Source organism: Heliconius melpomene, chromosome 16, assembly GCF_056956725.1.
Source record: "Heliconius melpomene rosina isolate 202511_hmr_F chromosome 16, ASM5695672v1, whole genome shotgun sequence".
NCBI lineage: Eukaryota > Metazoa > Arthropoda > Insecta > Lepidoptera > Nymphalidae > Heliconius > Heliconius melpomene.
In genome coordinates, this window is record NC_140404.1 from 11,151,576 (window position 1) to 11,163,969 (window position 12,394).

General features: G+C 33.4%; 1 protein-coding gene across 1 annotated transcript in view; it reads left to right on the forward strand.

Moving 5' to 3' along the window:
• The window catches only part of LOC146531068 (dopamine D2-like receptor), a 78,082-nt gene that overhangs the window by 47,654 nt on the left and 18,034 nt on the right, over positions 1 to 12,394 (forward strand). Inside the window, exon 2 of the mRNA XM_085199367.1 lies at positions 4,946 to 5,428. Within this exon, the coding sequence (XP_085055493.1) occupies positions 5,048 to 5,428 (381 nt within the window). The 5' untranslated portion in view covers positions 4,946 to 5,047. The remainder of the gene's footprint in view (positions 1 to 4,945; positions 5,429 to 12,394) is intronic.

Consider the following 12,394-nt stretch of genomic DNA (forward strand, 5'->3'; position numbering starts at 1 on the left):
ATATTTGTAAAGAAGAGCAGACTATATACCCTAAATTTAAACCTACACTAACTGTAATAGCCACTACAACAACAAACGCTCCTCATTAACACGTCACAGTAGACTAAAATTGATTTATCGTAAACTATCGAAGGGGACGACGAATGGAATGACCTTACAGTAAATTGTTTTCAATAAAGTACCTATAGATGAGACATTTCTATGAAGATTATACTAATACTAGCGACCCCCTTGCGGCTTCGCCCGCTTTTACTACTGGATTATTCATATAATGTATGTTTGCAAAGCACTTAAGATAATGTGAAAATTAATTAAACCCTAATGCAACCCGCATTTTTTTAGTTTCAATAAGGATTTTCCAATTGTTTTACACAGCAAGGATTTTTTAGTAGGTACCGTAATTTTAAATCTGTGCTACTAATCTTTTCAAGTACTTATTAAAATATATTTAAATGACTATTTTTAGATAGTTAAATGACTATTTTTAAACGGAAGAAATTATAAACAAAAACCTACCTACTAATAACTACTACAAAAAATATGAAACCAAATATATCGCGCTGAAATAATACATTCAACTCCAATTATCCAATACGTGCAAACGCATCTAAATCTTCGTTGCTATAGAGGCAGGCGGGTTTTTTTTTTTTCGAGCTTGTGGTTAATGCCTGAGAGGGTATTCTGTCCCTGGTAAAAAGCAAGCACTACGTGGCTGCCTGTGAGGAAAATTAAATAGAATGCATTGGCCGGGAATCGAACCCGGGCCACCCGCGTGGCAGGCGAGCATTCTACCACTGAACCACCGATGACTGCTCATGACGCGCTTGTATAAGCAAAACGTCGCGGGGCGCGTTTCGCAGCAAGGATGTTTTGATATTGTAACAACTTCTAAAGTAATTATTAAAATGAAAAAACAGTAAAAGACAGTTTTGATCTACATTAAATGGCCAACGTAACTAATATACTTATTTATATGCTGAGAGTAAGGGATAAGTAAAACTTGAGTCGGCACAGCTGATGAGTCAACGGCGTGATGTGTCAACAATTAAATGCGTTTTTCTCTAAAACTATTCGCAATTTCGAAATAGTGTAAACAGCAAATTTTATCTTCGTTTAACGTAGAAAATTAATAAAGTATTTTAAAGGATAAGGATTAATGCCATTTTGGAAAAATATCCCTCACAATAAAAAATATATTGAAATTATTATTTTTAGACAGAAATATGATCACTACACGTTATCCTTAAAAGATAAAAATATGCTGTCGCGGACTTTTTTGTAGATCTTATTAAGTGGAACAATACTCCAGTACATTATTTTCATGTAGTACTTACCAATAAAGCAGCGCATGCGCGAAAGTGTCTCAACGGGTAGGACTTTATACACATTTATCGTATTTATGTTAATTTACATAAGAATGTACAAATAATAAACTATATATAAACCTTCCCTGAGAAATACTCGATCTAATGGTGAAGACTGCATCAAAATCCGTTGGGTGGTTTAGAAGAAGAAGAGTTAGAAACAACAGACAGACACGAAAAGCGACTTTGTTTTATAAGACTACTAGCGGCCCGCCCGCGGCTCCGCCTGCGTGAACTACGTTATTATAATTTTGTCTCCATGAGCACCTACATCCTATAAGTCACGTCCTTACAAAATTTGAGACTCCTAGCATTTGTAGTTTCATACAAACTTTCAACCCTAAAAACAACCCCTTAGAAGTCGAATATTGCAAATTCCCGTCTTAGCGAGCACTTACGTCCTATAAATAACTCCTATGGAAAATTTGAGATTCCTAGCACAGGTAGTTTTTGAGATTTCGTGATGAGTGAGTGACCTTTCGATTTTATATATATAGATAGGATAGGATACGTATATTTTGCTTGAAATGATATTCTATATTTGCTATATTAAAGTCATACTTACTATTTATACATTGAAAGATTTCATATTTTACTAAATGCAATTCTTATTTTTTTATGCTTGCATATTTTAAAGCCAGAAATATATATTTCCATTACTTCGCTCTGGTGCCAAGGCAAAGCGCGGCGTTGAGTTCTGCCACTCAACACTTAATGCTTCTAGAATTCGGCGGGAAGTAGGTAACTTACGCAATATGCCATTGTAATCATGTAATAAGTGTATACACTTACGTTAATATAGCTTAATTTGTAAATAAGCCAAAGTATCATCAAAGGAAATGACGCAATATGTATCTAGCCATATCTACCTCTATAACATGTTAGATGACGGTACTTGTAAATAGATCAGAAAAATCTTATATTGTAAATTATATTTATTGTTTTGAAAGAACGTTGAATGCAAAATCATAGTAAAAAAATAATTAATTAAATCAGCTTCACGCTGTATCCCGCGCACAGCAGGGCAAAAGGGAGGGAACCTGGGAGGATCCTGGAGGCATAGAAAATATTAAATATATCTTTCCCTTATGGGGTAATCGAATTCGATTGCCACTCGAGTATATATTTTTTTTATTTCGCGGCGTTGAGTCTCGCAAGTCAAGATTGCGGAAAGTGCAGAACCAAAGTTTTATAATGGAAAATGAGTTTCTAAACATTATGACCCCAGGTTCCCTCTTCCTATCCTGATATATTCGGGAAACAGCGTGAAGCAAAAAAAGTCTAAACTATACTACAGTCAATATAATGTATTTTATATATAATTTTGGCAATGATTAATGTTTTTAACCCTTTCACCTACGCCTATTATAATAGAATCTTTGTTCCATTGTTATCTTTATTCTATGTTTAGATAATAAATTAACCGACCTTGAGAATTATAAATTGTTACTATTGATTGATTTAGGTAAACTGATGGTAGCTATTTATGTAAGTTGGAAAACGTCGGTTGAGTGAGTGTAGACAGAATGGCAAAAACGATTTATCAAGCAAGAGCGCGGCGTTGAGCTCCGCCACTCAACACTTAACATTTGCTTATCCTGCAATGTTTAGCGTACACTTTGAACCTAAAAAAGTGAAATTCTGTTTTTTCTCGAAGATATTTTGAGTTTTTTTTGCCAGGACAAGACAGGACAGAAAACTCATGTCTAAACTTAGCTCCAAGTCAAAAATGAACTCACACTTATTGTGTATGGATATTTTCTCCAATTTTATATTATAAAAGAAATATATAATAAGAAAAATTCATAAGAAACATCCGTTTGGCATCCCGCCTAGAATACTCGTAGATTGTAGATACTAATGTAAATAAACATTTTTATACTTCATTTAATACGTAACTTACTCTTACAAATGTACGAACCTATTTATTTCTTTATCTTTTTGTAGGAGGATGATTGTACTATAACTAGGATTGAAACCATTTAGTTCACGTTTTTTCCCGCATAACATTATAGGTAGAGGGAAACTGATGTTATAACATTCCGCTCCCGATTTCCCAGTCAACTTTTGACATATTACGAGTACATATTCTGTGGCGGAGATCAACGCTGTGCTTTGTCTGCCAGTCACTCCGTAACGAAAGACTTCGTAGAGAGATCGTAACCGCGGTTTACCATAGCTGTTACGGTCTTGTTTCACGGTGTATTCTACACATACTGCAGAATGTTGAAAGACGGAGCTCAACGCCGCTCTTTGTCTTATCAAAGCGAAATAAACGTTTTGATACGACGATGATAAAAGTGATATTTCCAAACGAATCGAACCGACAACCTTTGTCTACTATAGACGAGAAATGCATACCTATTAAATTTGTAATATTCACAAGATGAACAATTCTCTACGTGGCATTCGGAACATCCTACAATCGCGATATTCGGTATCAAAGATCCAAAATAATTGGAGTTACTTACATTGTTTAACAAATATATACGTTTAATATAATTAATATTTGTCTTTAATCTATATAAGTAATTAAACTACTCTAATTTATTAATAGAATATGTTAGACACCGCCGTGGCTCAGTTGTAAAATTTTTAGCATTGGTTGTGGGTTTATAGCATGGTTTTAATAATGTAATTTTTTGTTTTTTTTTTAGCATCCGTTGTATACTGAATATAGTAGAGTAGTCAGAAGGAACCTAGTGTTACGACACTCCGTTCCACACGTATCGCCTAATTTTCGAGACATTTTCTCTTGAGTGACGATACTTAAAGTCGCAGTTTCTCTGGTTACCAGAGAGGAGAAATTAATATATTTTATTTCCCCGAGTGGAAATTGAACCCACACTCATTCCGTTTTCGGCCTAATTCTAATCTACAATTGCTATCAAATTAAAATTATAATCAATATTATTTTAAAATTATATAATTTATAAGTACAATATATAAGGGAAGATGGTTATAATTTCAGCACATTATTCTCAGTTAATACGAAAACAATTACCGTGTGCGGCTTTCCCGACCTTCGCCCAAATATCATTTGACACACAAAGGGATAAAACAACACGCTCTCGTAACTCTGGGGGAGTTTTTTTGTTTTGGCTTTCTGCGGAATTCTCGAGGCAATGTGTGCTGGCACGCAGCACAGCCTCGTTTCCAGAGCGGCGAAATGATAATGAATTATATTAAGTGTACAAATATGATAAGAATTTAGATAAATATTTGTTACAATAGATTTATAAAATATTGGGCATTTCATAGTTGTATAAATATCTTATAAGTTTATATATATTTTTAAATTTTAATCCATGTAAAGGAAAGAAAAATATTTTTAGAAATAATCTTAAAAATGTAAGTGAAGCGTGACTCGAACTCGCTCCTAGTATGCAGGCCAACTTATTATATTTCATAAGAAAAATATAATATACGCAAATATCTCACATAAAATTTCACTTATTCTCATACCGCCTTTCACAAGACAGATTCAATTACCTTGCAAATTAAGCTTCAAGCCTCAACTGATTCTGACAACAATATTATTATGAAATTATACCTATTCTAAACATAATCATATATTTCAGGTGAACGTGATGAAGAAATATGAACGTAAGCTCAAGCACCAGAAAATTCCATCAAATCTACAACGATCCAAGTATAAGAAGATACAATGAAGTTATTGTAAAATGGAAGTGAATTCGAAAATATGCTTCGAATGCAAAAACATAAGCAAAATCGATTCAGACATTTCGAACGGAACTATAGTGAACAATTACAATCAATCTGTCAATTATTCGATCGATTTCGATAGAACTTTCAACGATTTTGACAGTTTAAATTTGACGTTTACGAACGGAACGTGTAGTGATAGTGATGTAAAATATAATTTTTGGGCGTTATCGTTAATAGTGTTTCCGTTGTTGACGTTGTTTGGGAATGTCTTAGTGATATTGAGTGTAGCGAGAGAGAGGAGTCTCCAAACGGCTACGAACTATTTCATTGTGAGCTTGGCAGTCGCTGATTTGTTGGTGGCGGTCGTGGTAATGCCTTTTGGAGTATATTATTTGGTATGTATTCTTTTGAATAATAACTCAGAAATATGAAGGTTTAATTTACACTCAGAAATATTAATTAACATTTATATATAATTTTAATTATTATTAGATTGTGGCACAGAAGTGTGATTGTAACCGCAATGGGTCCGATCCCCACTCGGAGAATGAATTATTATTTATTAATATCTTCGTTTCTTCGGTCACAAGGCAAAATTCGACATTGAGTTCCACTACACAATGTCTCAAAAAATATGCGGAAAGTGAGGGACGGAGTGTCTTAATACTAGGCGCTCTCTGCCTACCCTGCCAAATTATATAGGATAGAGAGAGAGATATTCTACATACATCAGCACAAAAGCTGGTCGAAACCCCAAAACCACGGAATGGTTCTGTCATATTAATTTAAAGCGCACCGAGTAAACATGTTTGTTTCCTCTTGTCCATCCATCATTCTGAATTTCCCTCATTAAAGTGGTATTTTTGTCTAAATTGCTCACATTACTCTTTGTAATACCTAACTCTGTTTGGAGAGAAATGCTTGTAAAATTTATTTTATTTTATTTTAGTAAGATGATACACCTGCTGGTCAGTCATTGTCTTAATTGTAGAGAAAGAATTAATGTTGAACTTATCTTATCTAGAGGTTGTCATGGCGCAGGAAAATAAAGAAAGGAGTGTTTTAATATGGGGTTCTCCTGTCTGCTGCTGAAAGGAGTTTAAAGCTAAATAAAAAATAAAATTAATTATTTATTACAGCATTAGTGGCTTTTAAAATTATATACTATTTAAAAATGTTTGTGAAATATTATATTTTACTAAAAGTTTACCAGTTTCATTAAAGTTAACCTGGTCATGTGAGGCAGTGTCTTAATGCGAACGCTATTGTTAAGGGTTCGATGCCCACTCAGAAGAATGAATACATTTAAAGTTACTTTTTTTTAGTTTCGCTAACATTGAAAATCTTTGAAAACCTCTCCTTCTCAAGTATTAAAGTTACATCTCCCAATAATTTACAAACAAATCAATGTTTTAAAACATAGTTTTACTTACAATAATTCTTTAGACGATTGGTGTCTTAAAATTAAAAAAATATCTACAATTCAACCTTATGATAATCTGTAGATTGTGCCGGATTCAATTTAGACTTTGGATTTATTTTAGAAACAAAATTAGAAGTCAAATTCTTTCTCAGAACAAAAGTTATTTAGTAAAATTCAAATTAAGCTTCGAAATGGGTCTTCTACGTTGAAAGACAGTAAGTAGGTATAAGTAAACAGATCATTATAGCATTGGAGGGTATTAAATTGAATTTTCATATAAACAGAATGCTGAAACCGTTTAAAATTAATAACTTCTCTTAAAATGCCAGCATATGATTTGTAAACACGATGTTTGTGGGTTCAGTTCCCATTTGAGGGAATGACTTATTTTCACTCTCTCGCTCTGCTATGAAGACAAGACGCGGCTTGGAAATTGGGCAAAAAATGTAAAATAGAGTGTCTTAATAGGTTCCTAATAGGTTCCTTCTGCCTACACTGCTAAAACTAATAAATAAATGGTTATTGTCCACGATCAACTTACAGGAAATAATAATTGAAAAATTTTATTTTCTTGAAAAATCGGATACTTATGCCTTTAAATGACATAATTCGATAAGGAATATTAAAAACATGTATTATTTGACGGACGAGACCCGAGTACTGTTGGTAACCTCGCATCGTATACAAGGACAAAATATGTTTTTTAATGATGGCAACAGATGAAATATCAGTTACGTTACTTATAATTTATTCATTCCCCCGATTGGAGATCGTACTGTGGATACGTAAAGCTCGAAAATTGTAAAAGCATAAGAAATGTCTTAATGAGGACTGTCTTAGTACTGGGCTTCCAGGTTCCCTCTGCATATCCTGCTATGTGCATTTAAAATAAATAAATTAATAATCAATAGTATTGTAGGCTTCGAATTCATAACCCTCAAAATTATTTCAATTGAGCCATAACAGCGTCGACAGTTGTGATCGTAAAGCAAATTTTAACTGCGAAGAGATTTAAGATAAGCCTTTATTAAAACCAAGGAATAATTAACAAAGGGACCTTTTATCGCTTTTTTGAAAAGAAAAAATCATTTCCATCTGGTGAAAGTTGGAAGAAAGCTTAAGTAGCTTATTATAATTATTATTTACGAAAAAAAAAATGTTTGGTTTTTTTTAGCTTTACGCTGCACTACGCGCATGGAGAGAGACATCCCTCTGCCTAACCTGCAAGATGCGGCATACAGCGAGAAGCTTTAATAAAATGAAATAATAATAATGTATGCACTATAATATACTAGTAGACAACTTACGATCATAACCGCATGTTTGAGGTTTTCAAAACACCGGAACCGGAACTGCACACAGGAAGTGAGCGTTTTGAAATTTAATGTTTATATAAGCTATAAACTATTAAATATTTTAAAGCTAATGCATTAAACTAAAAGTGTTAAAATTATTGCAATACCTTTAATAATTATTAACTTACATTAACTTCTACTGCTACGTTTAACTATCGCATGAAAACAAACTAATTGGAGACATCGCAGGGTCGGTAGAAGGTCCGCTTATTGCGGGTAACTATTGCCTTACCGGGTTCCTAGAGTTCCTTCTGGTGTTTTCTAAACTGGAGGAAGGTCGGATGTCATTCTTACAAGCCATCAAGGCTTGGGACATCTATGGCATCTATGGGATGTTAAAAATATATATATAAACATACTTATAACTATGTAACTACTTACAAAAACTAAAAAAATGAATTTAATCCACTTATAATAATTTGGCAGACATTACGTATAACTCAGCTTAAGTGACATCACAATAATCTAGTATCATCGAGCTGGTGTGATGATGGAGCCAGGGTCGTTACAGTGTTACAGGCTCACTAGTAACCTCTAAAGGTAGTACGTACTAAACCACTAGAATTTAGGTTCATATATTTTATATCTCCGACCACATCCTATAGCACGTGCGGAAAAGCGTATTTTTTTTTTAATTTATTATATTTTTCTTATAATTTAATAAGTAACTCATCAAATATTCACCGTACCGTACGAAAATTGAATTAGATAGTAGTTAGGTAAAGATTCCTAACTACCAACTTAACGGCATGTTAAGACACTGCATTAACATAAACACACCTGGAGTAACCGCTAAGTTCGACTTAAGCCGTGTCTACACTGAATACATTTAAAGATATGTGCTCGTATGTATATTGTTGGCTTCACTGAGGACCTAGATTTAAGACACTCCATTCTCCACTTTCTTCATCTTCGTTTTTGAAGGTTTGTTCAGTGGAGTAATTAAACATTGCACTGCCGTATTCCTGTTGAGACCGTGTGACTGTAAATGTGATACAGCGGGATACAGACCCTGACGTCAGCCACTAACAAGCGTTGGCGGAATATGGCAAGCGGGGTATCTGTAGCTTCCCTATATCTACCTTACTCATGTACGAAGTTCATCATAGTACTTAATGGCTCCCGCTCTATTCGCAGTGCAAATCGAGCATCGTGCGGGATAAAGCGTGCAAATCAAAATCTAATATTATCCAAACAATCTGTTTCCACTAACATAGTGTACGATCCCTTACAAGCCGTACGGTACGGTTTAAACGACGCCGCCCGCCGGTAATTTCAAACTAAGTTCCTCAAGAGGCTGAGGTTGCGTAAGCTGCGTCAAAGGCTTTTATTAGGGAGCTTCCTTATCATATTGTTGGATTATGTTGAGATTACATGACCTTGTAAGATTAAATATATTTTGATTATTTATATGTATAGTTATAATAAATGTAATTTAAAATTAATTGTTTAAATTATAATTTATTAATTATAATTTCCTATTGAGAACATAATAACCTTATGTTAAGACACTCCGATCTCATTAAGATTTTTATTCCCCACTTTCCATTGAATTCTGGGTGTACTGGCTGTTGAGTGGCTTTCCCTTATTAAAAGAGCGAAGAAATAAAAATAAAAATATTTGATTTCTTCGAGTGGTCCAAGCCACAAGTTCTGCCTGTGCACCTCGATTGGGTTCAATAAAAAAATGTCTAAATTGGATTTGAAGTCACTACTAGCTTAAACGACAAAAAGGCTTTGAAAAGGTTTATGTATGCTCCATTATTTAACATCAAAAGGAATAAAAGAAACATTTTAGCATTACCTGTACCTACTTACTTCTAATTTAACATTTCAAAGTATGAAATACAAAGTATGTTTAATATTTATACATTTATCACCGGAAGCGACAAGGCGATTGCAAAGTGAAATGTGACGGAAACACTCATTTTAGTTAGTTACAGTTTTGTGACGTGAGTTATTTTATTATTTTAAATTGAATTTGATTTCTTATTTAGCTTTTTTGATTGTATAACTTATTATTTCTTTTCTACTTTAGCTTTTTAGATATATGTAAATGGGCAAAGCGGCGAGTAGGTTGCTATTACTTAACAATAATTTATTCCTTCCTAACATAAAGAATATGTCATAAATACGTACATACTATTATCAACATGACATATCTTTTTAACTTCATTTTTTAATATCCCGTACATAGATTAGTTGGCGGGGGAGCCTGGGAACCTATTATTAAAACACACCTTTTCATTGAGACACTTCCGTTTCCCACTTTCAGCCGAATTCCGGAGGCATTGCATGCATTGCATTAAATGGTGGAACTCAACGCGGCACATTGTCTAAGAAATAGTGTCTAACATATCTTTAAGCACAATATCTTAAGTATCGTAATTAAATTTTAGTATACTAGAAATCTAAATATTTTTTGTTAGTTTTCATAACACAAACCAACAAACATAAAAAAAACTTTTGTGCTTGGTGTTCTTTGAGAAAAATCACAGCTAAGCCAATTTAAAGTTCATAAGTGTACTTTAAAAGTGTTTTTAAAACGAACGTGTGGAATGCACTTCTACTTTATAAAATAGTACTGTTTATTTTAATTTCTTGTTTTATAAATATTATTATAGAAATACTAGTAGGTTGTTTCTCATGCTCGTTTCGCGAAATGCTTTTCTTTTCAAAAAACATAACGAAGTGTCTTAACACTAGGTACCCTCTGCCTACCTTGCTATATGCGGGATACAGCGTGAAACAGATTTTTTTTAATAATCAACGTAATGGACTTGAGAAACAAAAGAACACAAACTAATAAAAGTGTACTGCATTCGTCTTTGAGGCTATATAATAATGCCTCGAAAACAGTACTTGGCATCCATTGACCTACTTGTTTATTACTTGTCTGTGTATTATCTGACCAAGGTCTTAGAAATTGTCGATAGAGGGAAAAAGAATGATAATTTTAAATGTTTAAGTTGAATTGCGACTGTAAAGACGATGATCGTGAATTCGATTCCCACTCGAGGAAATGAATTATTGAATATTTTTATTTCCTCGGTGAAATTTTCTTTTGCTTAATACTGCTTATCTAAATAAGAAAATTGAAAAAAAAAATTGCACAATTTAATTTAAATTCCTTGCTTTATGGTGGATACCGCGTGACGCTATAAATATATAAATATACTCTGCCTATACAAACTTATATATCTCCTCAACAAGCACTTACACAAACGAGCCAACATCTTTCCTAATACAATTTGGACCTAAATTGATTAAATTAAGCTCAAGTCCCGTTACTATTGAAGCTTAAACCTAATTTGTGAATTCTGGAATGCCCTAGTCTTATCTTAATTAATGTTATCTAAATGGACTAAATATTGTCATAGGCACTAGGTTCTCCTGCGGCTTCGTCCGTATGGTCAAATATAGTCAAATTTATATATGATACGTAACGCATAATTTCTTTTCTTTTTTTAAAGAGGATAGGAGATAGGATAAGCAAAGTAGAGCAAAAACACTCCGCTCCTATTAAGATAATTTAGTTCAAAATTTTGTTGATTGGCGGAACCCAACGCTGCGTTTGACTTAAATATTTAATTTTCTTGAGTGGTAATAGAACCCACAACCCGTCGCGCTTACAGGCTTGTGCCTGCCTCACGACTGGTTTCAGATAATATAGATAGTAATATAAAAATATTGTTTATTTTCCTAGCTGAGTCGGCAAGAATCAACAAGCGCAACAAATAACGCAGAAGTGCACTATTAAACCTATACGTGAATACGAATAAATGAAAAATATTGTAAATATGTATAAAAGTGTTATTGGTTATGTATATTTTTTTCAGCTTCACGCTGAGTCTCGCATGCAGCGGGGTAGGCAGAGGGAGCATAGTGTGAAGACACTCTGCTCTTCACTTACCGCCGAATTCCGGTTAATTGATCTTCAAGGCGAAACTCAACGCCACTCGATATAGTGTTATAGAAAAAAGAGAAATAGGAGAAAAGAAATGAAAATTACATCCTAAGTAGAAATTGAATTAACAATTGATAAATTTTTTTAACATCGACATTCATCAGAGTGTAATCGGATCCATAAATATAGTATTCAAATGTATCCCAAAGGCATGTTATTCATGTACGTTGATGACGTCATGAACATCTATTTACATATCAAAGACTTTTTCTTTATTATATTTACCATAGGTTCCCTCTGCGTATCCTGCTGTATGCAGGAAACAGCGTGAAGCTGATTTATTTATTTTATACTAGTGGGCCCGGACGCGGCTACGCCCGCGAAAATATAAGCCTAAATAATTAAAATAAGTTAAATAATAATAAGTGGAGATTTATTATTAGAAAAAATGTCTGAGTAACCGAAATAAACAAACAAAAGAAGTAAAAGTAACTAAAGGAAATTCTTAATATTAGAAAAAGTACCTAAAGTTTGCCGTGCGCGCGTACTAAACATTTTTCTATATAAATAATTATTAATTTTTGCGAACAAAATTAAATAAAATCCCAAATTATTAAAATTACGACATTTTAAGTGTATAACATCGGTATAGATAACCGAACTGAGATAAATTAAT